Source organism: Erythrolamprus reginae, chromosome 2, assembly GCF_031021105.1.
Source record: "Erythrolamprus reginae isolate rEryReg1 chromosome 2, rEryReg1.hap1, whole genome shotgun sequence".
Lineage (NCBI taxonomy): Eukaryota > Metazoa > Chordata > Lepidosauria > Squamata > Dipsadidae > Erythrolamprus > Erythrolamprus reginae.
The window spans coordinates 218,401,612-218,427,945 of record NC_091951.1 but is presented as its reverse complement, the minus strand read 5'-3'; the positions used below and the strand labels follow the sequence as shown (position 1 = coordinate 218,427,945).

The following is a 26,334-nucleotide window of genomic DNA, read 5'->3' as shown; positions in this document are numbered from 1 at the left end:
TAAAGAATGAAATGGCGAAACTCAAATAATTAAGTCAATAATAAAAAGTGAATTTACATGTTTTTAGATAGGACTTAAATGAAACTGAGATACTTTTGGGAGTACAAATTTATCCTCTAATACTTAAAAATAACTTACTTCTAGTTCCTTCCCAGGAGAAAGCTGATTGATATGGATTGATCCACTTGAGTTATGAAAAATCTTCACAGGACATTTAGCTTCATTTTGAACCAGCTCCTGGTATTGGTTGACTACTCTATAACATAAAATTAATATGTCTTTCATGAAATTGCAGAATTTCTATCTTGATAATGAAAAATAGCAGAAAGCTGCTTATTTTTACATTTCTGTTGGCTATTAATTTCTATACATTCATAAATTAAGGAATTGAATTAAAACAGTGTATTTAAGCTTACTAAAAGTATTCCCTGTGGAAGATATTTTAGTCCTCTACACAATCATATTTTAGAAACAAATTCTAATTCAGCACTTTTTAAATTTTGAGTTCAATGTTTGAGTGGATTCCAAGAATAGCTCCTGAGTGGACGTTAGAAATTTGGAAAAAGTGGCAGCGGAAATAAATCAAAACTGTCAATGTTGTATGTCATAAATAGAGACAATGAAACAAACCTAAACAAGTTAATAGGTGAGCTGAAGGGCAGGGGGATAAATAGGATAGAACAGTTATATGAGAACGATGGAAGGGTTAGCAGAAACCGAATAGAATGGTGTTGGGTCAGCAGAGATGGTTGCAAATAAATGCAATATGCACATACTTGAATGAAAGAGAAAATAAAGAAGCACTACTAAGGGAAGAGACAGAATTAGGGAAAATTTTAAGAGAGAAAAACGATAGTACCAAGGCACAGGCAAGTAATACATACAGGATCTTAACGCAGGCAGATGGGTGTGTGATCCAGGGATTAACTAGATGGTGGCAATGTGAATTACAAATAGATGTACAATAGATGAAGAATATAGTGGAGAATATAAGGAAAATTAAGACTCCAGGGGTGATGAGAAAAAATTTACATAAGTGGCATCACACACTTGCACAACTTGCGTACTTTTATTGGAATGTTAAGGGTGTCTGTTGGCATGGATGTCAGGAGAGAGTGGTGTTTATGCACATGTTTTGGGAGTGTTTGGTAGCACAGAAATTCTGGAAAGAGGTGCAAGAGGAAATTAATAGGATGTTAAATATAAAATGGGTGATTACAAAGGAGATGGCAGTATTAGTAATAAGGAGGGATACGGGAGAATTCAGAGAAATTAAAGAAGCAGCTATAGAAAGTGCCCAAGTGGTAATAGTTTTAGGTTGGAAGGATGCAACAAAATGGACAATACAAAATTGGTACAAGTACATGGTGGAACACATTCAGTTTGAAATTATGGATATAAAGATGAATATGATTAATGAAAATAAAGTGCAGGAACTGATGGGACAGGGTTAGAGGTTATAGGGTTAATAGAATTTGAGACCAAGGTATAAAGAATAAACTGGAATCACTCTATAATTTGTAAATATTGTAATATTCTTGGTTTAAAATGCTATAAATAAGGTACACCCTCATTTTGGTGGAGGGGTCTGAATGATGTTGGGTGGTGGGAGCACGTATCACTGTGCGCTGTGTTTTATGTAGCATGTACAGTATCTGTTATTATAATAAACAATTAATAAAATTTATTATTAAAAAAACAAGAATAGTTCCTTAGTTTCTGCTGTAATTATATATAATATTTATATAATGACAAGAAAAGCTTTGAAATACAGAATGTGCAATTTGATCAATAAATACAAAGGATTATACCTATCTTTTAGAACTACACTTCAGTTCTTTTGTTAAATTTTCTACAAAACATTCCAAGCCACACTAGTGGACAGTGTCAGGCCAGCCTTTGAATTCACATATTAATATGTGAATTCAAAGGCTGGCCTGACAGACAGCTTCTTAACTTTTTACCCCAATACTTGGTGTTAACTCCAGAACAAAACACAGACTAAGAGATATACTATCCTATTCTGACAATGTATGCATTTGATGGGAGAAAAAGGTATATTCTACACAAAGACAAGGAATTCCTTAATTTCCAAGGAAAAGAACAAAGAAAACATAAGGCCAATCTGAGGAGTTTTTGCTACCTGTAGAATTGTGCAAATAATAATCAGGTACTTACCTTTCTGCTTCCGACTTTGAGCCAATAAGAAAACTGTAAACAATATAATACACTAATTAAAATTAAGTAAATTTACAATATTGATTATATATGTCACATCAACTGAGCTGAACATATATTATGTTTGCTTAACACGGAAACCCAACTTCAAGCAGTATTTCATCTCTGGTAGCCCACTTGCTGACTCTTTCCCTCCAACTAAATTATATGAACTGCTACAAAGCATCAGCAGTGCATGTCCAGACAGGGTTTACAGATATTTCATGTGTCACATTTCATATGTCATTGCTGGGAAAAGATGTTGGACTAAATGTGGCCTGATTCAGCAGGATTCTTTTTTACACTTTTATATCCAAAAACCTGCATGACAATCATCCCATTTCTTAAATTATTTTTGCCAAACAAATATTTTCCAAATATTTCCATTGATACCTCTACTCCCTTTATCATGAACTTGCTTTTCCTGCACACTATCCATCCTGTCTTTATTTATTAAGGTCTGCTTTTTCAACTGAACATACATAGCAATGATGTGTGGAAAATTCCTGTTCTGCCAAAGGGTGGAAATACAGGAGGGCTGAAAAAGACTTTTTTTTTAACCAGACAATACCAGATAATAGTTCTTATAAAAATATAGCTGCAATTTTCAGAAATGTATACAATGGATACTTTCAGAAATCATTGTATACGTAGTCTTCGACTTACAACCATAATCGAACCTGCCCATTACTGCCATAATTGATGAAGCGCAATGGCCTTAATGATGCCTATTCCCTGTTCTCCCAGATGCTGTTGTTAAATACCAGGAGGGTTGTTAAATGGAGCATGGAGTACTTTGGTACTCACCCAGTTAAGTCCCCAAAGGAGTCAAGCAGCAAAAAAGCTTTGCAAAACCAAAAACAGCCCAGCTGTTAAAGGAAGCAAAGAAAATCCTTCTGGTGGTTGTTTGTGTGGAAGGTTGTTTGCAAAGTTAAGGATCATTCTGCATGTGCAGTAAACAGTCACAGAATAAGCTGGTTCATAAAAGGAGCCAGGCAACCAGCAAAAGGCTTGGAAACCTTCCTTGGAAAGCTTTTTGCTGCTTGTCTTTAGGACTTAGCTTCTGCTGAGGGCATTTGCTTCATGTGTTGAGCTCTTGGTAACTTTGCAAAGTATTTTTTTTCACCTCTCCACATAAACAATCCTCAGAAGGGTTTCTGTGGTTCCTTTTATACTCCTCCCCACTTTAAAAAATTAAAACTTTTCTCCTCTATTCTTTATCCTACCAGTCACTCATCACCGTAACTTGCAGCTTTTGACACTTCTTTTCCAGTTAATTAAGTGGTTAAAGAGGATCAAAATTGGAGGGCAGAGTTTGGTTTCACAATCTAATTGGGAAGCTTTTTTATCTATTTTCTTTACTGGAAAAATAATGTGAGTTTGAGAAAGAAAAACAAGGAGAAGATTTTGGGAATCCTAGAGCTAACATATCTGCATGCAGCAGGCTTGTTTCACCAAACTCTAGCAAGAGCTAGGAAACATTTGCAGTGGCTGCCAGCTGATTGGGGCAGAGGCCTGGCCCATAAACAGGGCTTCTTCAGTTTTTACAAAGTGCCATCAATGAATGGATCACTAAGTTGCCTTCCTCCATGGTATTTCAAACATCAGGTTTTCCCTACAGCCAAGCACCGTTTGGAAGCTTTTGTGGCACTGGAATGCAGTGAGCTCTTCTCCTGCTGCTGGGCTGTTTTTTCTTGGTTCATTTTGCTCTGTTCTGCTTTCCACCATTAAGCTAGCATTTCTCTTTTGTTCCTTGAATGTTTGTTTGACTCCTTTTAGGGCCCAACATCTCCTGCTACTTTTTGCAAAGCTTTTGTGGCTAAAGCTTTGGCTTTACTTGCTCAGCAAGGCAGGGCAAATACCCAGGTGGGTGGTGCATTGCATCCCCTCTCTATGGTCAAAAGTGTGGGCAGGCTGCCAAGCCCCCCAATTTTGATCATGCAATCATAGGGGGACCCCAATGGCTGTAACTTTGGGCATGAATCGTAAATACTTTGTTTCATTTTGAATGGTTGCAGAATGGTCATAAATTGAGGATAACCTATAGATTTTATTTCTTTATTCATTTATATCCTGCCTTTATGATTTTTAGGAATAACTCAATGTGGCAAACATATTTAACCCACCTTCCTATTTTCCCAACAAGAACCTTTAGAGGTGTGCTGTGCTGAGGCAGTGACAAGCCCAAAGTCACCCAGCTGTCTTTCATGGCTAAGGTGGGACTAGAACAAAAAGTCTCCTGCTTTCTAATTTAGGATTATAGCTTTATTGATTAGCCTATAGGCCATATCAAAGCACAACTTCTAACAATGTCTTAACTAGTAGGCCGAAACTGCCTCACATAGCCATTATGGTTAGATAAAAGTCTAATCTGACAATATTAAAACAATTAAATTTATTTTATTGCTATCAGCCTACATGAAATTACAACTAAAACATTACTGAAGATTTAAAACAAACCAGGCACACAAAGTGAAAATGAAAAGAAGCCTGATCACAAAGTAAGAGTCAGGACAGGTAACCCAGAACGCACGTGATATCAGGAAAGGGAAAACGGAGAATGATTTAAGGTGAGAACAATAAATATATATAAAAAAGAATTTTTGTAGGTATGTATATTCAAACTAAAAGAATCAGTAGAAACATAGAAGACTGACGGCAGAAAAAGACCTCATGGTCCATCTAGTCTGCCCTTATACTATTTCCTGGATTTTATCTTACAATGGATATATGTTTATACCAGGCATGTTTAAATTCAGTTACTGTGGATTTACCAACCACATCTGCTGGAAGTTTGTTCCAAGGATCTACTACTCTTTCAATGAAATAATATTTCCTCACGTTGCTTTTTATCTTTCCCCCAACTAACTTCAGATTGTGTCCCCTTGTTCTTGTGTTCACTTTCCTATTAAAAACACTTCCCTCCTGAACCTTATTTAACCCTTTAACATATTTAAATGTTTCGATCATGTCCCCCCCTTTTCCTTCTGTCTTCCAGACTATACAGATGGAGTCCATGAAGTCTTTCCTGATACGTTTTATGCTTAAGACCTTCCACCATTCTTGTAGCCCGTCTTTGGACCCGTTCAATTTTGTCAATATCTTTTTGTAGGTGAGGTCTCCAGAACTGAACACAGTATTCCAAATGTGGTCTCACCAGCGCTCTGTATAAGGGGATCACAATCTCCCTCTTCCTGCTTGTTATACCTCTAGCTATGCAGCCAAGCATCCTACTTGCTTTTCCTACTGCCCGACCACACTGCTCACCCATTTTGAGACTGTCAGAAATCACTACCCCTAAATCCTTCTCTTCTGAAGGTTTTGCTAACACAGAACTGCCAATACAATACTCAGATTGAGGATTCCTTTTCCCCAAGTGCATTATTTTACATTTGGAAACATTAAACTGCAGTTTCCATTGCTTTGACCATTTATCTAGTAAAGCTAAATCATTTACCATATTACAGACCCCTCCAGGAATATCAACCCTATTGTACACTTTAGAGTCATCGGCAAATAGGCAAACCTTCCCTACCAAACCTTCCCCTATGTCACTCACAAACATATTAAAAAGAATAGGACCCAGAACAGACCCTTCTGGCACACCGCTTGTAACCTGTCTCTGCTCAGAATACTTGCCATTAACAATAACTCTCTGATGTCTATGCTTCAGCCATCTTGAAATCCACTGAACTATCCAGGGATTAAGTCCAATCTTCACTAATTTATCTATCAGCTCTTTATGTGGAACCGTATCAAAGGCTTTGCTGAAGTCCAGATAGGCAATATCCACAGCACCACCTTGATCCAACACCTTTGTGACATAGTCAAAGAACTCAATGAGATTATTCTGACATGATTTGCCTTCAGTAAAGCCATGCTGATTTGGGTCCAATAAGTTATTGTTTTTTAGGTACTGATTTATCCTCTTTTTGAGTAGAGTCTCCATCATTTTAACTATAACTGATGTCAAGCTAACTGGCCTGTAGTTACCAGCTTCTGCTCTACTGCCCTTCTTGTGGATAGGCACAACACTGGCCATTCTCCAATCCTCAGGAACATCTCCTGTTAACAGGGATTGGTTAAACAAATCAGTCAGGGGGGGTAGCAATGACAGATCTGAGTTCTTTTAAGAACTCTGGGGTGGATGCCATCTGGACCCATTGCCTTATTTATCTTTAATCGTTCAAGTTCTTCTAAGACATCGGCTTCTAAGATCACTGGAGCTGAATCCGTACAGCTGGAAGCAATGCTATATCCCTCTATAGTATTATTTTGTAAGGTGTCTTTTGAGAAAACTGAACAGAAGTAGCTATTGAAATGGTCAGTGATCTCCTTATTCCCATCAATGCATGTATTATTCCCGGTACTAAGCTTCGTGATGCTGCAGTTTTTCTTCTTCCTATCACTAATATATCTGAAGAAGGTTTTATTCCCCTTCTTTACAGATTTGGCAATTTCTTCCTCTTTTGAGGCTTTAGCAGCATGTATTATCTGTTTCGCCTCCTTCTGTCTCATTTTATACACCTCTCTATCAGCTATACTTCCAGACTCTTTATATCTCCTATAGGCAGCCTTTTTTTCATTGACTATATCCCTTACATCATTGCTAAACCATAGCGGTTTCTTCTTCCTTTTACCTTTAGTTATTTGCCTTACATACAGTCCTGTGGCTTTTAAGATGGCCTTTTTTAATACAGTCCACTGGGTGCTCGCTCCTGCCATTTTATCCCTCCCCTTTAATTCATTATTTAAATATTCCCCCATTGCATTAAAATTTGTTTTTCTGAAATCCAATACTTTGGTTGCAGTATAGGATTGCTCACAATCAGTTTTTACATCAAACCACAAACATAGATCGTCACTGCAACTTAAATTTTCTCCCACCTTGACCGCTGAAACCCAATTCCCATTCGTAAAAACTAAATCTAGAATATTCTCCCCTCTAGTTGGTGTCTTAACCAGCTGTGCCAGAGCTGCTCCTGTAAAGGCCTCTACTATATTCTTACTTTTGCATGTAAGGGCACTGGGGATATTCCAGTCAACATCAGACATGTTGAAATCACCCATAACCACAATATTTCCCTTTACTGCCATTTGGGTAACTTCATCCACCATCTTGTTGTTATATTCCTCAGATTGCCCTGGAGGCCTATAAATCACCCCAATTCTAATGACAGAACCGTCTTTATTTTGCATGCAAATCCAGAGAGTCTCCAGATCTTTACACGTATTTTGAATTAGTGTTGTTTTTAGACTTTCTTTAACATAAATGGCTACTCCACCTCCCTTTCTCTCTATTCTATCCTTCCTATACAGTGTATATCCTGGTATGGATATTTCCCATTCATTAGAATCCTTAAACCATTAAGGATTCATTAGAATCCTTAAACCATCAGTACTATCACCTGCTCAATGAAGACAGCAAAATGCTGACAAATAATGAAGAAAAGGCGGAGCTTACTCAGCTACTATTTTGATTTGTTGGTTCCACTCAATAAAAAGCACTTTCAAAGATATGTGAATAACGGCAGGATGAAGAGATTGAAGCCTGAGACTGATAGAAGCTTGGTTGGGGCCATCTGAGTGTATTCTGTGTAAGATATCTCAGGCTTCATCAATGGCCCATCAAAATGGAAAGATTTTTCAAATGAATTACATTCAAATTAAATATGGATCCTTTACTCTCACATTTGGGTGAAGAAGTGGAGGAAATGTTTGTTAAATGTGTTGAGGACTTATTGGTTGGAGTAGCCAATATCACAAAAGATGAAGTAAAATGCAAAACTATTTTGATGGCTGAAAGGAACAGAAGCAGCTGCAAAGTTCTCCATTTGAGACATAAAAACCAAATGCTTCGGTCACTTCACTTGTGAAAAAATATTGAAGTCAATTGAACAACTGACTTCAAACTTGATATAATAAGATTAACTGTCCCAAAGGACAGTATTTTCCAAATAATAGGGAGTACCGTACTTTGTTTTACTTTACTACAGATAGTTCTCATGTAGGGACTGTCTTGAGCAGTGAATCTTTGCAAACAAATGGTAATTTAAAAAATTCAATTTCCAACACATATATAGGCTTGCAACTAAATTTTCTGTGCCTGATTAATAAAAATATTCAGTATGAAATTGATTAAGGTCTGGTCTGGTCAGTTCCAGGCACCAGTGCCAGGGAGCTGAAAGATACTAATCAACTAATTAAGGTAACAGAGCTAAGCTCAATAAGGTTAGCATTTCTGAGGGAAGCGCTAAGCTGTGTTCAGGAAAAATAGCTTGTTTAAGCAACCTCTGTCCTGCAAGTGAGCAAGAGAAAAGGAAGTGTTGGGCACAGGACATGTACATTAATTTATCTGAATGTGATTCTTTACAATATTTTTCACTCTGTATCTAATGTTTATTTACTGTAGCTACTCATTTTTCTTAATGACCAAGTGCCAGAACCAATCAGTCTCTAAATGTGAGCCACTAGTATTCTATCAGCTGAAACCCAACCTCAAGTGCTGTATTCAGTTCTAGACACCACGTTTAAAAACATTTCAAACAAACCAAAAATGTTTGGCAACAAAAGTTATCAGGGAACTAAAAAATAAGATCTGTAAAGAAAGACTGAAGAAGTGGGATATGTTTAGGTTTCAATCAAAATGACTGAGATAGAAACATGTGAGCATTCTTTAAATTATCCAGAAGAAGAAGGTTAAGACCTGTTGTTTCTTGTTCCAGAGTCCCACAGGAATAATGGATTTTAGTTATTGGAAAGCAGATTCCAATTCAAGGCTAGAAAGAGGGTCATAATAGTATGTGCTGTTCAATCATGGAATGAATTAATCAGGAAGATATTGGATTCCAAATCTATGCATGTGTTCAAGGCAGACATCAGTCTGTGCAGATTTGAATTGGATTTCAGCACTGATATGGTAGTTGAGCTTGGTGACTTAAATGATTCCTTCTAACTCTGTAATACTATATATATGCAAATGCTGGCATGCACATAGATATGCATGCACACAACATCTCATCTCTTGTGATCCATAAGGTGAAAAAGATACCCACCCCTGCAGTAAAACAGGAGTGATTTAATGAAATGGAAGCAACCCTCATTCTGGAAGGCAATATGTGAGACCAAAGTCATCTAAGTTCATTCAACTAATCACATTATTGATATTCCTAGACAAAGCATAATATATTATTATGTTCAAACACTGTCTAGATTTTTTTTTCAATAATCTGCACAGCAATAAAGGACATTCTACATTTTAGATGCCCTTTCTTTACCTGCTAGACACACAAAATTCTTTCAGCTCATATTAGCAAAAAATGGTATAAAATTAACACCAATGCTTTTTTCTAAAATTGAAAGATTTACTTACTGTGATGGACTTTCATTATCCGCATCATTATTAAGAGTTTGTATTTTACCATAGTACAATGGATTTCCAAGTGACTGAAAAATGGTCAATTTTGTCTTCTGAAAATGATTGCCACTTTCACATTCAAAAACGTAATCATCTTTTATTTCCTATAAAATTGAAAAAACACTTATAACTATTAAGCAACATATTAGCTTGTTATACCATTGTACAAAGAACAGCAAACCTTGGGACTCTTGAGAATACAAGAGTCTTCATAAACTATGTTTGGATGATGTGTTCAATTTGGTAATGGATAGGATTACTGGGCTAAAAAACTAAATCCAACATCCTATTATGTGTGTATCTTCTTGTGTTCTCCTTCAAGATAACCTTACCCCGCACCATATAGCACTTTAAAGGTGACAGCTAGGATCTTGAACTGAACTTGGAAGCAAATCAACAATGATTGTAGTTCCCTCAAAAGAGATGACTCATGTACAAATCTAGACCTGCACAAAACCATGAGGTTTAAACCAAATGAACCTTCCAGACACTTTTTTAAAAATAGCCCCAAGTAGACCACGTTACAGTAATTCGAATGGAAGATGACCAAACAGAGAGTCTCCCTATCCAGGAAAAGGCATAACTGGTGCACAAAGTTCAGCAAAGGGTCTCCCAGTCATAGCTGTAAACTGTTCTTTGAGCAAGAGCCATGAGTCATGGAGGATCCCAAGATTATACATGGGCTCTGTCAGGGGTAGTGCAATCCTTACATCTCAACAGAGAAGACAGTTGTTTCTTCTGCTGAAGTTCAAACGTTAAATTATAATCTACATCAGGGCTGTCAAACTCCCAGCCCACAGGCCAGATGCGTCGCACGCTGGTCACGCCCATGCCTGGTTTAGCGAAAGGGAAAAAAGTGCCAATACATCACATGATGCTGCCATGACAAAATGAGTTTGACAACCCTGATCTACATCTTTCTTATTCTAATTCTACCAGTATCTTCTTCAATAACACATGCTCACTATACTGCTGGATTATCAAATTGAATAGTTGTAAGGAGTGGGAATTTGGATGGGGTTTCATCTTATATATAAGGTAAGCTAATAATTTCAGCACACTATTTCTTTTTATGTTTATAACTGTTTCTATATTTATATTAATGACTAAAATTAAAAATCTGTATCTTTGATTTGTCTATAAATGCATTGTTTTCTAAATAATATGCACCTTCTATTAACCTTCATAGCTCTAGGCCAGTGTTTCCCAACCGTGGCAACTTGAAGATATCTGGACTTCAACTCCCAGAATTCTGGGAGTTGAAGTCCAGATATCTTCAAGTTGCCAAGGTTGGGAAACACTGCTCTAGGCAACATCAGCAAACAGTTAACTGGCCAAAAACACCAATATTCAAACGGACAATTGGTCACAGCCAAATATTTCAAAACACTACCATTCAGATGTCAATTTACTCTTTTTTTAACAGAATGACAAAGATGGAAGGGACCTTCTAGCCCAACTTTCTGTTCAGGCAGAAAACCCTACAGTAGACAAATGGTTGTCCAATCTCTTCTTTAAAACTTACAGTCTTGGAGTATTCACAACATCTGAAGGCAAGTAATCTTACCGATTAATTGTTCTAAGTGTCAGGAAATTTATCATTAGTTCTAGGTTGTTTCCTCCCTTTGTTTCTTGTCCTGCCTTCAGATGTTGTGGAGAATTTCTTGACTTTTTGTGGTAACCCCTGAGATATTAGAACTCTACTATGATATCACCCCTAGTCTTTCTTTTCATTAAATTAGACATATTTAATTCCAACAATCTTTATATTTTAGCCTCCAGTACCCTAATCATTTTGTTCTTCTCTACACTCTTTCTAGAGCCTCAACATGTTTTTTACATTGTGGAAACCAAAACTGAATGCATTATTTCAAGTGTGGTCTTACCAAGGCCTTATAAAGTGGTATTAATCCTTCACGTGAACTTGATTGTATCCCTCTGTTAATGCAGCCTAGAACTGTGTTGGCTTTTTGGGAGCTGCAGCATATTACCGGCTCATATTTAAGTAATTGTCCACTAAGACTTCAAAATCCCTCATAGTTTCTACTATTGAGTCAGGTACCATCTACACTACAGGTACAATTATTAAGCAAGTGAGCATTTTGACCATATCATTCTTTATATGCACATTTTCTACCTCCAAGATGTATAATTAATTTAATTTAATTTTAAATCAAATAAACAAGAATGCTTAGTGGATATAAGCAGCTCAGGTGATGTGTATTTGTGTAATGAATGTGTGTGTATGGCATAACCAGATCAATATCCTATATCAGTGATGGCGAACCTATGGCATAGGTGCCACAGATGGCACATGGAGCCATATCTGCTGGCACACAAGTCGTTGCCCTAGCTCAGCTCCAACATGCATGTGTGTACTGGTCAGCTGATATTTGGCTCACAAAGAGGCTCTGGGAGGGGGTTTTGGTTCCAGAGAGCTTCTGAGGGCATGGGGGAGTGCGTTTTTTACCTTCCCCTGGCTCCAGGGAAGCCATTGGAACCTGGGAAGCGTGAAACACGAGCCTACTGGGCCCATCAGAAGTTAGGAAACAGGCCGTTTCCAGCCTCCAGGTGGCGGGGGAAGCTGTTTTCACCCTCCTCACACATTGAAGCACCTGAGAGAAAAAAGGTTCGCCATCACTGCCCTATATCAATGAAGGCTAACCTTTTGTTGCAATGCACATGTGACTCCCCTGTGCACCCTGTCCCCCTGCACATGCCCACCTGACCTCCCCGTGCTCTCCCTGCACTCATGCACACAATCTCTCCGGGCCTTCCACAATAGGCCTTTCTATAGCCTCCTGAGAGCAAAAATGGGCCGCGGAAGGGCCTCAATGCACTCCTCTGTGCCCCATTTTGGGCCTAATGGGCCTTCCTGCAGGCTCCTGGGAACAAAAACAGGCCATGGGAGCGGGGCATGCCGCATCTCCCGAGCCCCATTTTGGGCTTAGTAAGCTTTCCTGCACTTACCGTAGCACATAATGCAATCTCGCGTACCCTGAAACATTCGCTACAGAGATTTCCTGTACTTGTTTAATTTTAATTTTTTTAATTCAAACATAAAGCTGTTAATTACAAGAGATAGGGGTTATCAATGTTGGAGAACTAATCTTTGACTGTACTGTACCTATAGTTCAGAGGCAATATAATTCTGAACACAATAAACTAGTTTAGTCACTCACTCAACAACAGCCCATATACAATTACATTCTTTTGCTAAAAAGTTGCCCACTTGAAGAATCAGTTTTCTGTTTTAATCAATAATTAAAAATGACCTTTAGAATTTTTCTTTAGTCACCTCAATGCAATCATAAACAAATTATTCATTACATTCATTACATTGCATTTCCATTTTCCCTGAAAAAAAATAGTTCTTTGAAATAAAAAAATTACTACTACTCACATGAATTGGCCAGACACTTGGTTGTGAGTCATCAGGTTTGATGGATTTTTCCACTTTAGCATATTTTTCCACCTTGAGAAATAAGAAAACTAAATTAAAATGCAAGTGAATAAAAGCAACACTTGAATAAAGTATAAATAATAAATAAAACAGAGGTTTTTTTTTAAAAAAAACCCCAGTATCATTTGGTTATTTAAAGAAATCTAATCAACACAATCTCCTCTGGAACCTGACAGACATGTAGTCCTATTCTAGCTGGGCCTTTCAACCGAAAAGACATATAACTCTAGAAATAGGGAGGATGAAACATTCCTAGGAAAACTGTCACAACAAATTTACTGACATCATCAAAAGAATCCTTCATTTCTAAAAATAAGAAACATCCAACATTTTAAATAACTACATAATTAGGCAATGTGTTAATTGGAATAAATTAAATTGTCACAAAATAGCAAGCAGATTTAGGATTTCACCGAAACACCTCCACCAGCTAGGGTGATAGAAGGAAAGCTTGGCAAATCTGAAAACTTACATCTATTTCAGATGGTGCAGTCAAATAGCAGGGGTTCTGTTTCCACATATCAACACACTAAAAGAAGAGCAAACATATATAAATGCTCATCAAGATAAATACATTTCACAAATGTATTATTTTAAAAGCGTATTAAAATAGATCATACATTTCCAGCTTTGGAAATTTTGAGATCATACTGTTGGCTTCCTCTCCTCTCCTTTCTTTTTTGTAAATAATCAAATAGCTTGAACTGTGGTGGAATGGTACTTTGAGACACCTCCTGCTGGTAATTCAGAGATGGCCTGGAATATCTCTTGAAACATCTATAAGATATTGCAAGATCAATGTAAAGAAAACTTATGTTCTAGAACACATTTATACAAGCATTTATAGGCATTATTTACAAATCATGATTTAATAATGTAGTTGAAAAGCTGCCTTAAATTCCTTTTAAGTCAAGGAAATTAAGTCAAATATAAAGTTGCATCTTCAATTTGTAAAACCTACTGTATTTAATTTTGTAAATATATTACATTTACAATTATTTTTGTGTAGTGGTTAAGACACCAGGCTAAGAGTTGTGAAGAGGAGCCCGTGAGTTCTAGTTTTGCCTTAGACCAGGGATATCAAACTCGTGGCCTGCATCATGCGCTGCCCACGCCCACCCCAGTTGCAATATGTTACGTGACGACAATGTGTCGTCATGAGTTTGACACCCCTCCTTTAAACACAAAAATAGCTGGATCATTTTCTTTTGGCTAGTCACTTTCGCTCAGCCCTAAAAAGAGGGGCAATGGCAAGTGACTACTGAAATACCTTGTCAAATAAAATGCAGGGACTAGTCCAGACAGTCTCTAAGAATTGGATATGACTAAACAGAAGGAAAAAACCTTTTATTAATTAATATAAATTTACAATTGTATTGGACTTCATCCAAAAACCTTTTCCTAACATATATTTGCTTTCAGTGGAATAGGTTTAAAAGTCATCTAACTTGCATGTAATCATCCTTTTCCCAGTAGAACATAAAACAAATTTTTGCAAAGATTCTCTAAAGATGAATATTTATCCAGTACCGTTTCATTGGGTGAGTATTCATTTTTTGCTTATTATATAAAAGCTGGTTTGTCGTGCATGTAACAGCAATTGATGGATCTAGACACAGAGGTTCTGCTGTTGCCAGTATAAGTTGACTTTCTAATAGAAGTTTGTCTTCCTAAAACACAAATTCAGAAGATTCTAAAAGAGCAATAATTCTTTAGTGCTACATTTATATGCACATTTTTACAAGTATATCCACTGAGGTCAATATATTTCATTTTTAATATTTATGTAGACAACAATTAGTTTCATTATTTTCTATATGCTACATTAAGTTGATTCTTAATTTACACTCTATGTTTAAATATTAATAGACAATTTTTCCTTTTGAACCTATTGAGTTTTTTTAGTTCCAATAATTTTCAAGACTGTATAGTACTGCCATTTTAGAAGTAGATAAATTTATATTTAATATTATTTTTAGTAACTTATTTAATAATACTAATTTTCTAGTTACACAAAATTAAAAAGTACAGTAAATCAGACATTGCTCAACTTCTAGATTTTAAGAGCTACAGTTGCTGTCAATTATTAGCATCTACCGTATTTTTGTACAATAAGACGCACGGTATATAACATGCACCAAGATTTCAAAGTGGTAAGTAAGGGGGAAAAGGTTTTTGTCCTCCCTGACCCCCAGGAGCACCCTGCAAGCCTCAAAAACCCTCTGTGCAACCTGTTTTTAGTAAAATAGGCCTCACTAAACCTCTGTGCCCCCCATTTTTTGCAGAAACAGACCTGTTTTTGCGAAAAAAGGGAATGCAAAGGGTTTGGGAAGTCTGCAGGGTGCTCCTGAGGGTTGGGGGAAGGCAAAAGGTGAGATTTTCCACAAAAATGAGGGTGTTTTTGCCTTCCCTCAGTTACCAGGAACACTCTGCAGACTTCCCAAACCCTCTGTGCATCCCATTTTTGTGAAAAAAGGGCCCACTTTTTGCTTGTTATTTGAAAAGAATTTGTTCAGTGATTCATTAGATAAGCTAATACTGATCTTACACCAGAAATACAGTTTACACCAAAAATGGATCTTAGATCAGAAATTTATGGACTATCAACCTATAATATCACAATGCTTATATAACTTTGTTTTTACCTGTGTCCACTTGTGGTTGTCACTTGTAATGGAATGCACATCACAAATCAAGGTCTAGAAAAAAAAGAGGGTAACCATTTTTTATTAAATACTGAATATATAAATAAAAGTTAACTGAACCTATAGCAATGGCAGTTCTTGAAAGCATGAAGAGTTTACCTGCATTGTTGGGCGCAAAAGAATGTGTTTGCTTTGATATGTTGGAGATTTCAGATTACCAGACTGTCTATAGTCACGTATTTCTGTTATGACACTCCCACAATGAAAAATATTAATCTGTTTAGAAAATAAACATAGAATTACACAGTCATTATTAATGTTTTTTCTATACAGAGATTTTTAACAGTATACTTAAGTAGAACCAAAATGATTATTACATCTTAGGATCAATTGTTAAATGTATCATCTGATTAATCAGAAGAATAAGGATGGCACCAAGTCATATACAGTAGTCCTTTGACTTTCGCGGGTCCGACTTTCACGAAAAGGCTATACCATAAGTTTTCAAAAAATATTACTAAAAAAATACTCTGTGGGTTTTTTGAACACCACGGGCTTTCCTGCAGCCGCCCGATGCACAATACTGTGCATTTTAACTCTCCTCCCTGCCCCACCGCAGCTGTCCTGCTTCTTTAAATAAAAGCTCCGCTTCCGCCTCAGCCTCCTGATCCCTCCCCTTTAATTCTCAGAGCGTTGTTACGCTCCACTTGAAGCCGAGCTTTACTGCCGTCCGCCGCTGCCTCTTCTTCCCCCACCTACCTAAGCCGACCCCACCCAGCTGACTGGCCTGGAATCCCGGCTTCGAGTCCTGGCCTGGATCACTCTTGCCCTGTGCTTCCCCTTCCCTGCCCCTGAGCACTAGTGCTGCCGCCACTGCCATGGGAGACGCCAGCAGCAAGCACAGCAAAGCCCCCATTTTGCCACCCTGTTGCCCCTATGGGTTCTGGGGGTAAGTAAAACCAGAAATGGAGGAGGGAGGGGGAGGAAGGAAGGAAGGAAGGAAGGAAGGAAGGAAGGAAGGAAGGAAGGAAGGAAGGAAGGAAGGAAGGAAGGAAGGAAGGAAGGGAGTATCTCTACTTCATGGAAATTTGACTTTCATGAGCGGTCTTGGAACGTATCCCCAGCGAAAGTCAAGGGACCGCTGTATTTGCTTTTAAATTTTTTAGACAATCTCAAAGTTCTAAATCCTATGCTAACTAAGGAACAATTCTGGTCAAATTATGACATGAGCTTTGAAACATATGACAAACAATAGTTCAAAATAAATTCCCTTCTAATATTTAAAAATTTGGAAGTGCCCTAGAAAAAGGAACTAAGCAGGGGGAACATAAGAAACTAAGTCTTAGTACTTTGCCAATTTATTTTTGTTTTGCTTTGTTTTATCATCACTGAGGCATTAAACAAAGCATTGTTTAAATCATGGCTTCTCGCTGAATCAGAAATCATAGCTTGTCAAGTTAAACATTATGCTAATTATGTTTGTATTTTGATGTGAACTCTAAAATGAGTCTGTGAAAATAAGTTGGTTAGTGTAATGTTGCTAGTAATATTACTAGCAATTTAAATAATATTTAAGGCAAAAGCAACTACAGTAGAACCTCGACATACGAGCTGCTCTATATACGAGCATTTCGAGATGCGAGCTAGGAGGGGAGAGATATTTCTGTTCTACTTACGAGCCCAAATTCGGGATACGAGCGCTCACCGCCTGTCCCTGTCAGCGGCCCAGCCACCTTCACCCGCCCGGACAACCGCCGGAGGGGCTCCTCCGGAGGGGTGCACGGGGAAGGGCTTCTCCTTTCCCCGTGGGAGCGCCGCACCTCTTGTCTGCCCGGCCTGAGAGGCACGAAACCGGTGCTCATGCCGGGCGGCCCGCCTGGAACGCCAGCAATGCCGCCGGGCCGATTGCCGAGCGGGGGCAGGGCGCGGGAGGAGGCGAAGACGCTGCCGCACCGGCCCCCTCAGGCCGCTCCCGTGCGTCCCTACAATGCGTCCCTACAGTGGCTTGGGGGGGGGAGCAGGATGACCTTCCTGACTGCAAGGCATCCTGCATGCAGGATGACATGCATGGCAAAGGGGCGGGGAGGATCGGGAGGCTCAAGCCTCCTTCGGTGGTGGCGGCCGGTTTCTTATTTTTGGGCTTACACGCATTAATCGCTTTTCCATTGATTCCTATGGGAAACAATGTTTCGTCATACGAGCTTTTCGACTTACCAGCCTCCTTCCCGCACCAATTAAATTCGTAAGTCGAGGTACTACTGTATAGAAATCTAAGTAACCTTTTTTGCCTTAGGGTCATATGGAGCATGATGGTGAATTACAGCCTTGACTTTGCAAAGAAACATACACATTCACCTGTGCCTATATCTACGTATACACAAACACACACACACACATTCATACTCTTAGAAACAGTATACAGATTTATATGCACAGAGTTTGTCGGGGATGTTTCTCTTTTTACTGCCAATGCAGACTAGGATATCAATCTTCTTCTTCTGATTAACTGTTAATTGGCTTGCCACATGGAATAATTGTCGAGGTTGCAATTTATCTAGATTTACTCTGTACAGTTTTGTTTGTTAACAGTTATCACTCTTATTCTACAAACTGCCTACATACTGACATTTGTGTATATCCCAACTGACTGTCATACATGCATAAGTAGGGTTACTATTATATCACATCAAAAATGCAATAAAAATCCAGAAACAATCATGCAAATTCTTTTCAAACCTGAGATTTTTCAAGAAGGTCAACCAAAATAGGAGGTAGCTCCTCAGCATCCAAATATTCAAGTAATTCTCCTTCTTCATAAGGAAGTCGAATGGTTTCTGAATCTGTTTTAAAACAGAATAAAGTTCAGCAAGCATCTATTACTCATAACAAAAGAAACCCTGATATGCTTTGTAATTAGGCTTCCACCTAATGGAATAATACTTCAAAATATTATACTGGTGCACAATTATTAGGCAAGTGAGTATTTTGACCATATATCGTTTTTATGCATATTTTCCACCTCCAAGCTGTATAAACTTGAATCCTTAGTGGATATAAGCATATCAGATGATGTGTGTTTGTGTAATGAGGGAGGGAGTAACCTAAGGAAATCAATACCCTATAACAAGGTGTGCATAATTATTAAGCAGCTTCTTTTCCTCAGGCAAATGGGTCAAAAGAGAGATTAAACTGACTCTGATAAGTCAAAAATGTTATAAAGTCTTTCAGAGGGAAGCAATACTCTTGAAGTTGCTAAGATATTGGGGTGTGATTACAGAACCATCAAATGTTTTGTTGCAAATAGTCAACAAGATCACAAGAAATGTGTTAAGAAAAAAAGATGCACCTTGAAGCTACCAAGAACCCATTATTTAGATCAAAGAAAGATTTTAAAAACCAACAATGCTTATTTTACCTGAGCCATTCTTTCCTCTGAGCATCAAGGAATATCCTTCATTTCCTGGATAAAGATTCACTACTAGGCATGACAATGTTTCTTGCATGACTAGCTTCTCCAACAAATTCACATTTCGTCTCAGCTTCTGCTTTAAAATGTGGGCAATAATTCATGAAAATCAGTTATCAAAACTAGATTAGCACAATCTATGTATTTATATTTAAAATGTTCCAAGTCAATGACAAAACTAACAAAAACACTCCCCCCAAATAAAAGCTATTTATTATTTTCTACCTTTCATGGCAATACAAGTAGTCCACATAATGACGGATCAAGGACCAGTTTTATTGAGGTTACAGTTTATTTGATTAGGAAAATTTCTCACTGGTCAAGTTCACAAGACACATTAAATGCAGCTTTATTGTGAAAACAATACAGAGTGAAAACTCTTCCAAAATAGTAGCATTTTTTTCCAAAATAACGCACCCACTCATATAAATTTACATTTACAATATAGTTCACTATACTGTTCAAACTTAAGATACAAACAAGTCATGACTAATTCCTGAGATTAATATAAATTGCATTGAGAATTACACTCCTATTCAGCAGCCAAAGAAACATCTTGTCTGTTTCCCATATAAGCTACCGTTGAGGACCCCTGTGGAGCACAGGACTAAGGGGAAAAATTAGTTTAAGGTTCCCTGTACAGAAAAACTGATAATCACCAACTGAACATGACATGATAATTGGCACTTTGGTAGATTAATAGGAAGTTCTAATCCTGAGAACAGTATGACACACCCTCCTCCACATTTAGATATTAATACTCCCATATTTTATATTTAGGAGTTCTCCAACTCCTGATACCTCCAGAAACTGAATGGACATTCAAGGGTAGAAATTCTTCATGAGGCAAACCAACCTTGCTGACATCTCACTGAGTGTTTTTAATGCTACTACAAACTATAAACAGAAGAGTTATGTGCAACTGACTTTTCTTGGTCCATTATGAAAAACATAAAACGGACATTTGACAATGAGATTTCACTTACCTTTATTTCAGGCTCCTTGTCACATTCTTCTAGATACAATTCGTATAACTTTTGAAATACTGATTTTCTGGAATTAGAAAAAAAAAAGCTCTTTGAATAAACATTTTCATCTGCTAAAGTAAGAAAAATGCACTAAACCTTTCTTACCTCCCACTAGATAAATACTTTCGTTTTGGAGGCCGCTGGCGAGCACTTTCAATGATATACTGAAAAAAAGTGTATTAATGTTAATATGTTAAAAACATATTAGTAATGCACAAATGCACAGGTAATTTCAAGTACAGTGATACCTTGTCTTACGAACTTAATTGGTTCCGGGACAAGGTTCGTAAGGTGAAAAGTTTGTAAGACGTAACAATGTTTCCCATAGGAATCAATGGAAAAGCGATTAACGTGTGCAAGCCCAAAATTCACCCCTTTTGCCAGGCAAAGCGCCCGTTTTTGCGCTGCTGGGATCCCCTCCATGGGAAACCCCACCTCCAGACTTCCGTGTTTTTGCGATGCTGCAGGGGAATCCCAGCATCGAAAAAACGGGCGCTTCACTGGCAACAGAAGTCCGGAGGTGGGGTTTCCCAGTGAGGGGAGCCTCAGAGAAATTGCAGCATCGCAAAAACACTGAAGTTTGGGGGTGGGGTTTCCCAACGAGGGGAGCCTTCACCTGACAACGGAAGTCCGGAGATGGGGCATCCCAGCGGCGGCGGCGGGTTCGTAAGGTGAAAATAGTTCGGAAGAAGAGGCAAAAAAATCTTGAACCCCGGGTTCGTATCTAGAAAAGTTTGTATGACGAGGGGTTCGTAAGACGAGGTATCACTGTACAGTATTTATATTCTTGTGGAACACAATTCAGTTATTATTGACGTGTCAAATAAGACTGAGGAGAAAGTGGAATAGAATACAGGTAGCTCTTGACTTATGACCACAATTGAGCCCAGAATAAATAAGGCAGTTGTTAGGTAAGTTGTGCCTCATTTTATTACTTTTTTGCTGTAGTTTACGTGATTATGCAGTTATTAAATAAATCAAACAGCATTAAGCAAATCTGACTCTCCCGTTGACTTTGCTTATTGGAAGCTGGAAAGGTTACAGATTGTGAACACATGATTCCAGGACAGTGCAACTGTCAAGCTGTCTGCTGCCAACATTTTTAGACACAGTAAACATACCGGTCTTTCTTCATCTCCCACCATAGTCACAGTGAAGCCAAGTACTACATACGCTTTGTCATATTTCCTCATTTTAGCTCTTGGGAGACTTACACTTGTCTCATTATCTCCATCTCTCTCCTCCTTTCTTTTCATCCCTGTTAAATATTTTTCCATGGTGTCTCTTAAGGCTTTGTTATATGCACTTCACACCTCCCACTCTGTGCTGTGTGCTATTCTTTGGTGCAGAAAAACCCTACTCCCTGAGGAAAAAAAGCATGTTCCTTGGAGTCACGTGCCCCCCTGGCATAGCTCTGCGCTCCCAAGGGGGCCTACCCCACTATTTGAGAAATACTGACATAAACCATTTAATGTTTCATTTGTTGAGTTTTGTAATAGGTTATTTCTCCATAAAAACTTGATAAAAAAAGAGAAAATTTTAAAAAGTCAAGCTATAGTAATCAGTAACAAAACTAAAACTCTTGAATCTTTCCAGAGTATAATGGCCATTATCAAACAGGAATACGGATAGTCCTCAACTTACAATAGTTCATTTAATGACCATTCAAAATTACAATGGCACTGAAAAGTGACATGACCATTTTTCACACTTATGACCTTTGTACAGTGATGGCCTGCAACTGGAATGGTAAGGTGCTAAGTTCCATTAGCGATTTTTGGGATGTGTAAGCAGCTGCATGCCCCCAACATGCGCATATGCCCCCCTGCATGAGATTTCACTTCTGCTCATGCACAGCAAGTGAAATTTTACATAATGACGCTCGCGTGAGCAAGATTTTAGCAATTTTTGCCAATTTTTTGCTTCTGCACATGTACAGAAGCAAAAATATCGGTGAAAATCTCCAAAATCTCTCACATGAGCATCTTCACGCAAGATTTTACTTGCTGTGCATGCGCAGAAGTAAAATCTCGCGCTGACGGGTGCAGAGGGCGCCCTGGTAATGCCGAAGGTGGCAGGCCTTCGCTGCTTTTGTAATGTTCCCATGATCATGTGATCAAAATTCAGATCAGATTCTTGCAACTGGTTCTTACTTATGACCATTGCTGTGTCCAACTCATTTTGTAACAATCGTGCCATAAAGGTCAGAAAATGGGGCAAAACTCACTTAACCAATGTCTTACTTAACAACATAGTTTGGGATCAATTGGCATATGTTGAGGGCTACCTGTAGATGTTCTAAATGTTTACAATAAAGCAGTTTGTTTAGGAATTATACATTTTTCATATACGTCTACATGAAAGTATCATGAATAGAACAATGGTGTTTTCCACTGCTAGTACTATGATCAGAAAAGCCTGTATAATTTAGACAATCTATTATTTACCTCTGCACGATCCAGTGCAACTTCTAAAGTCTGCTGCTGCAAAAATGAAAATAATATTCTTATTCTTATTAAATATTATAATTAATTGAGCAAATGAAATGTTCTAATTAATCAATATTAATGTTCTAATGCTTAAAAAAATCTTTCCTATAATAAGAAAAGTCCTACTGGAATTTAGCATGTTTTCAGGGTAAAAAGTTAGGAATAAACTGAAAGCAATCCAATATTGGTTTAAATGTGAAAGTTTATATATATTTGGTTGTAATACAACAAAAGAAGGAAAGTAAGATATATCAAAGTATCATTGCCAAGGGCAGATAACTTGAGGCCACTGGTCAAATGTCCAAGTACAACTGCCAGTGGCATTGTTTCTAATCTCTTGGTTTGAAACAAGAGGTACATGAAACTGTAAAACATCTTTTGAACCTTGATCAGTTCTGGTATTAATCATAGTGAATGTAATTAAGTAAGGTCCTGGACTTAGGCAGGAAAAAAATACCAGACTTAACAGTACTAACTATGAAAGAGATCTAAGTGTCCCAATAAAACCCCACTTGAGTATGAGCCAGCAATGTGCTGCAGCTGTCAAAAAACTGAAGTAATTGGAAAACCAAGGTTATAGTCATTATTTTCTGAAAGTATTTGAAGCTCCATACATAAAATCAAATTGGAAAGAACAAATGTAACAAATACTTTATATTTCTCTCTTTAGCCATGCATTATTTAAAATATAAAAAAGCCAATAGCACACCCCAAAAAACTTACCATCATGCTGAAGTTAACTGATAAAGTCAATGATTTTTTAAAGACGGTTTAGATTCTGAAATGAGGAGCACGGTCTAAATTGTTAAGGTCCATATTTAATATTTCTACAATTGAAAGAAATAAGGAAATAAACATGTATTGTACAACATGAGAAATTAGGAAATAATATGTAAGATACTAATGAAATAAGAATACTAGCACACTATTTTTCATTTATTTGGAATATACATTTCCTAAAAATGAAATGCAAACATATTATATTGACTAGATTCAGTAGTATTCTGCTAGAAGAATGCATTCTTAATATTCTATCACCTTTTGCATTCTCACCTGAAGAGACATGGGATCAAATGAGGGAACAGGGTAATACAGAAACTATTCATTTAACATTAGCAAAATAAATAAGGGGATAATTAAAAAATTTTGTTAGACTAAATTATAAAGTATACAATTTTGATATACAAAATATAGTAACATATTCAAGATTTAGACAAAATCCACAGAACTACAGGATTAGAGGTACACACTGAATACATCAAAAGTCTCTGTTCTATAATGACTTAGTATAGTGCTTGAACAAGACTGAAATTAAACTATCACTTTTTTGTTCTTCCCACAGCATTATAAATTCTTATAGGTTGTTATAATGCACTTAAAGACTAACATTTAACAACATGGCCTTTACAAACTTACTGACCAGATAACTCAAGAGGTTTCTATCTTAAAAGAAAAATAACCTGTGCTAGGAATGCAAATTATGAATTAAACTCATTTCTCAACAGCTTCACTTGAATTCTGAAAATGCAAATAGATTATAAATTTGGATGTATCTGAGAAGAAAGAAGAAATTAGGGTTCCTGCATCGTGCAGGAGCCCTAATTTGGTCTTTGCCTAAACTTGTAACATCAGATACATTAGATAGCAATTTATATTAAGATATTAGCTTTATTGTTGCCTTTGCTAATAAGTGACATCTTTGGGAAAATTAAAAAGGGAACTAGCATTTGTACAGAATGGCATTCTTGAAAAATTTGACTGTATTTGATTCTCAAATAGTCTCCACTATCTGACTGATCAACTGATTTTCAGGAAACAACATTGGAAAGAAAATGGGTTCAACAAAGTTATTAATATATTAACTATTGGTCTTATGTATTTTTGAGCTTGTTAAGCACCTTGACCAATTGTCTAATAATTCAGAAGATTATTTTCATATTTTCTTGACAACTCTTCCCATAATAAACCTTAAGTTGTGTTGTATATGTGCATCTATACGTATTTCTCTTCAGCAATAGCATTTAAACTTATATCCCACTTCATAGTGTTTTACAGCCCTCTCTAAGCAGTTTACAGAGAGATTGCCCTCAACAATCTAGGTCCTTATTTTACTGACCTTGGAGGGAGGGAAGGCTGAGTCAACCTTGAGCCTACTGAGATTCGATCTGCCAAACTGCTGGCAGCGGGTGATCAGAAGTAACTTGCAGTACTGCACTCTAACCACCGCACCACGAAAGCTCTTATAAGAGATGCAGCGTGATCAATTCCTATAGAAAAGCACACAGCACTGTGTTATCTTTCATGTCACCCTGACATAACTGTTGTATTTACCTTTTCTGATAAAGTTTGATGGGCTTTCCCCCCTAGAAAATTTACTTGATCAGTCGGCACAATACAGCAATTGAAGTATTAAACTGGGAAATCTCGGGGTTGAGATCGGTATGCAGAAACAACAAAAATATTTTCTGGATGGCCGTGGACTAAATGAAAAAGGTGGTGGTTACCGATCCATCTCAGTGCATAATTTTTTTTCCGGAAATAAATTAATAAATAGTAAATAGTACATCACCTCCGCAGTATCATCTTGCAGCCGTAAGTAGCTTTCCATTTATTATTTATTTATTTATTTATTGGATTTATTTGCCACCCCTTTCCGAGGACTCGGGGCGGCTTACAATTTCTGATCATGAAGCAGTTTAAAACAAAAGCAAAAAGCAGAAGTTAGCCTCAAACCCACCCACCCAGCCCCGACACACACATAAACAGACACCCCATCGACAACAGTGGACAAGATTACAACCTACCTTCTTTCCCTTCTATCCACCCTCTTGCAACTTCCGCTATAACCACTTCCGGAATCTTTTAGATGGGAATTAACGTAGCCGGATGGAACGCCGCGGCGGTCGTCATAGGAACTGGAGAAGGTTTTATTTGTGTGCTTATGATGGAGACCAAATTAATTCGAGCTAAATCGGTCTGGCAGGTTCCCCGTGTTATCATTATTAACGCAATTATTATAGTTGGTAATAGTAATAAATAACACATACACAATAAATCACATTATTATGATTGCTGTCAGTCAAGTGGCGCTGTTTCCGGGCAGCTGAAAGCGGGTCAAGTTGACTAAAAATATTCGTCTAGAAACAAAAGATACACAGATGAAGGAATTGAGTGCTATTCCTGTTTACGATGTGGTTCTCGTGTTGGGTGAAAAATGTGATTTAAACAAAAAACATGACAGGAATGTTCTAGGAAATAATGAAATGGAAGTTTTTAAAAAATTAATAGAAAATGAGGCTGGTTAAATTTTATTCATTTAATTATTTATTTTGTCCAACACATAATGAGGGTTTTAGAGATACTGGCTATAGATGTCACTAGGCATTATCAAGTGAAGTTTGTGAATATATATCTTATAGTTTTACTCCAGGTTTAATATGAAGGACCAAAGTTGACACATTTTTTAAAAAACCAACCACTTCCTATACTTATCAAATTCACACCACCTCATGCCCATCTGTCTTCCAAAAAACATGGAAGCAAGCAACTTTAGAAAAAGAAATGAATTATTGACCAAGACTTTTTCTATTGTATAATAAATGAACTGTC

The 26,334-nt window shown here is 37.4% G+C and overlaps 1 protein-coding gene across 27 annotated transcripts in view; it reads right to left on the bottom strand.

The window, feature by feature from the left end:
* SUPT20H (SPT20 homolog, SAGA complex component) overlaps positions 1–25,585 on the bottom strand; it is a 44,774-nt gene extending 19,189 nt beyond the window's left edge. For 8 of the 27 annotated variants that reach the window (XR_011558193.1, XR_011558194.1, XR_011558192.1 and 5 more), the window contains exons 1-16: positions 24,842–24,992; positions 23,449–23,552; positions 22,684–22,719; positions 20,342–20,400; positions 20,195–20,261; positions 19,158–19,287; positions 18,479–18,582; positions 15,902–16,018; positions 15,743–15,796; positions 14,628–14,767; positions 13,718–13,874; positions 13,570–13,626; positions 13,038–13,109; positions 9,590–9,738; positions 2,179–2,211; positions 139–256 (exon numbers count right to left, since the gene is read on the bottom strand). Coding sequence is in view for 22 of the 27 variants with exons in the window: in XM_070741753.1 (XP_070597854.1) it covers positions 139–256; positions 2,179–2,211; positions 9,590–9,738; positions 13,038–13,109; positions 13,570–13,626; positions 13,718–13,874; positions 14,628–14,767; positions 15,743–15,796; positions 15,902–16,018; positions 18,479–18,582; positions 19,158–19,287; positions 20,195–20,261; positions 20,342–20,400; positions 22,684–22,719; positions 23,449–23,454 (1,299 nt within the window). In the remaining 5 variants the exon portion in view is untranslated. Of the gene's footprint in view, positions 1–138; positions 257–2,178; positions 2,212–9,589; positions 9,739–13,037; positions 13,110–13,569; positions 13,627–13,717; positions 13,875–14,627; positions 14,768–15,742; positions 15,797–15,901; positions 16,019–18,478; positions 18,583–19,157; positions 19,288–20,194; positions 20,262–20,341; positions 20,401–22,683; positions 22,720–23,448; positions 23,553–24,841; positions 24,993–25,294; positions 25,406–25,529 lie in introns of those variants that run through there. The other 19 variants (XR_011558195.1, XR_011558196.1, XM_070741756.1 and 16 more) reach the window with 10 other exon arrangements.
* Between the last annotated feature and the right edge of the window lie 749 nt (positions 25,586–26,334).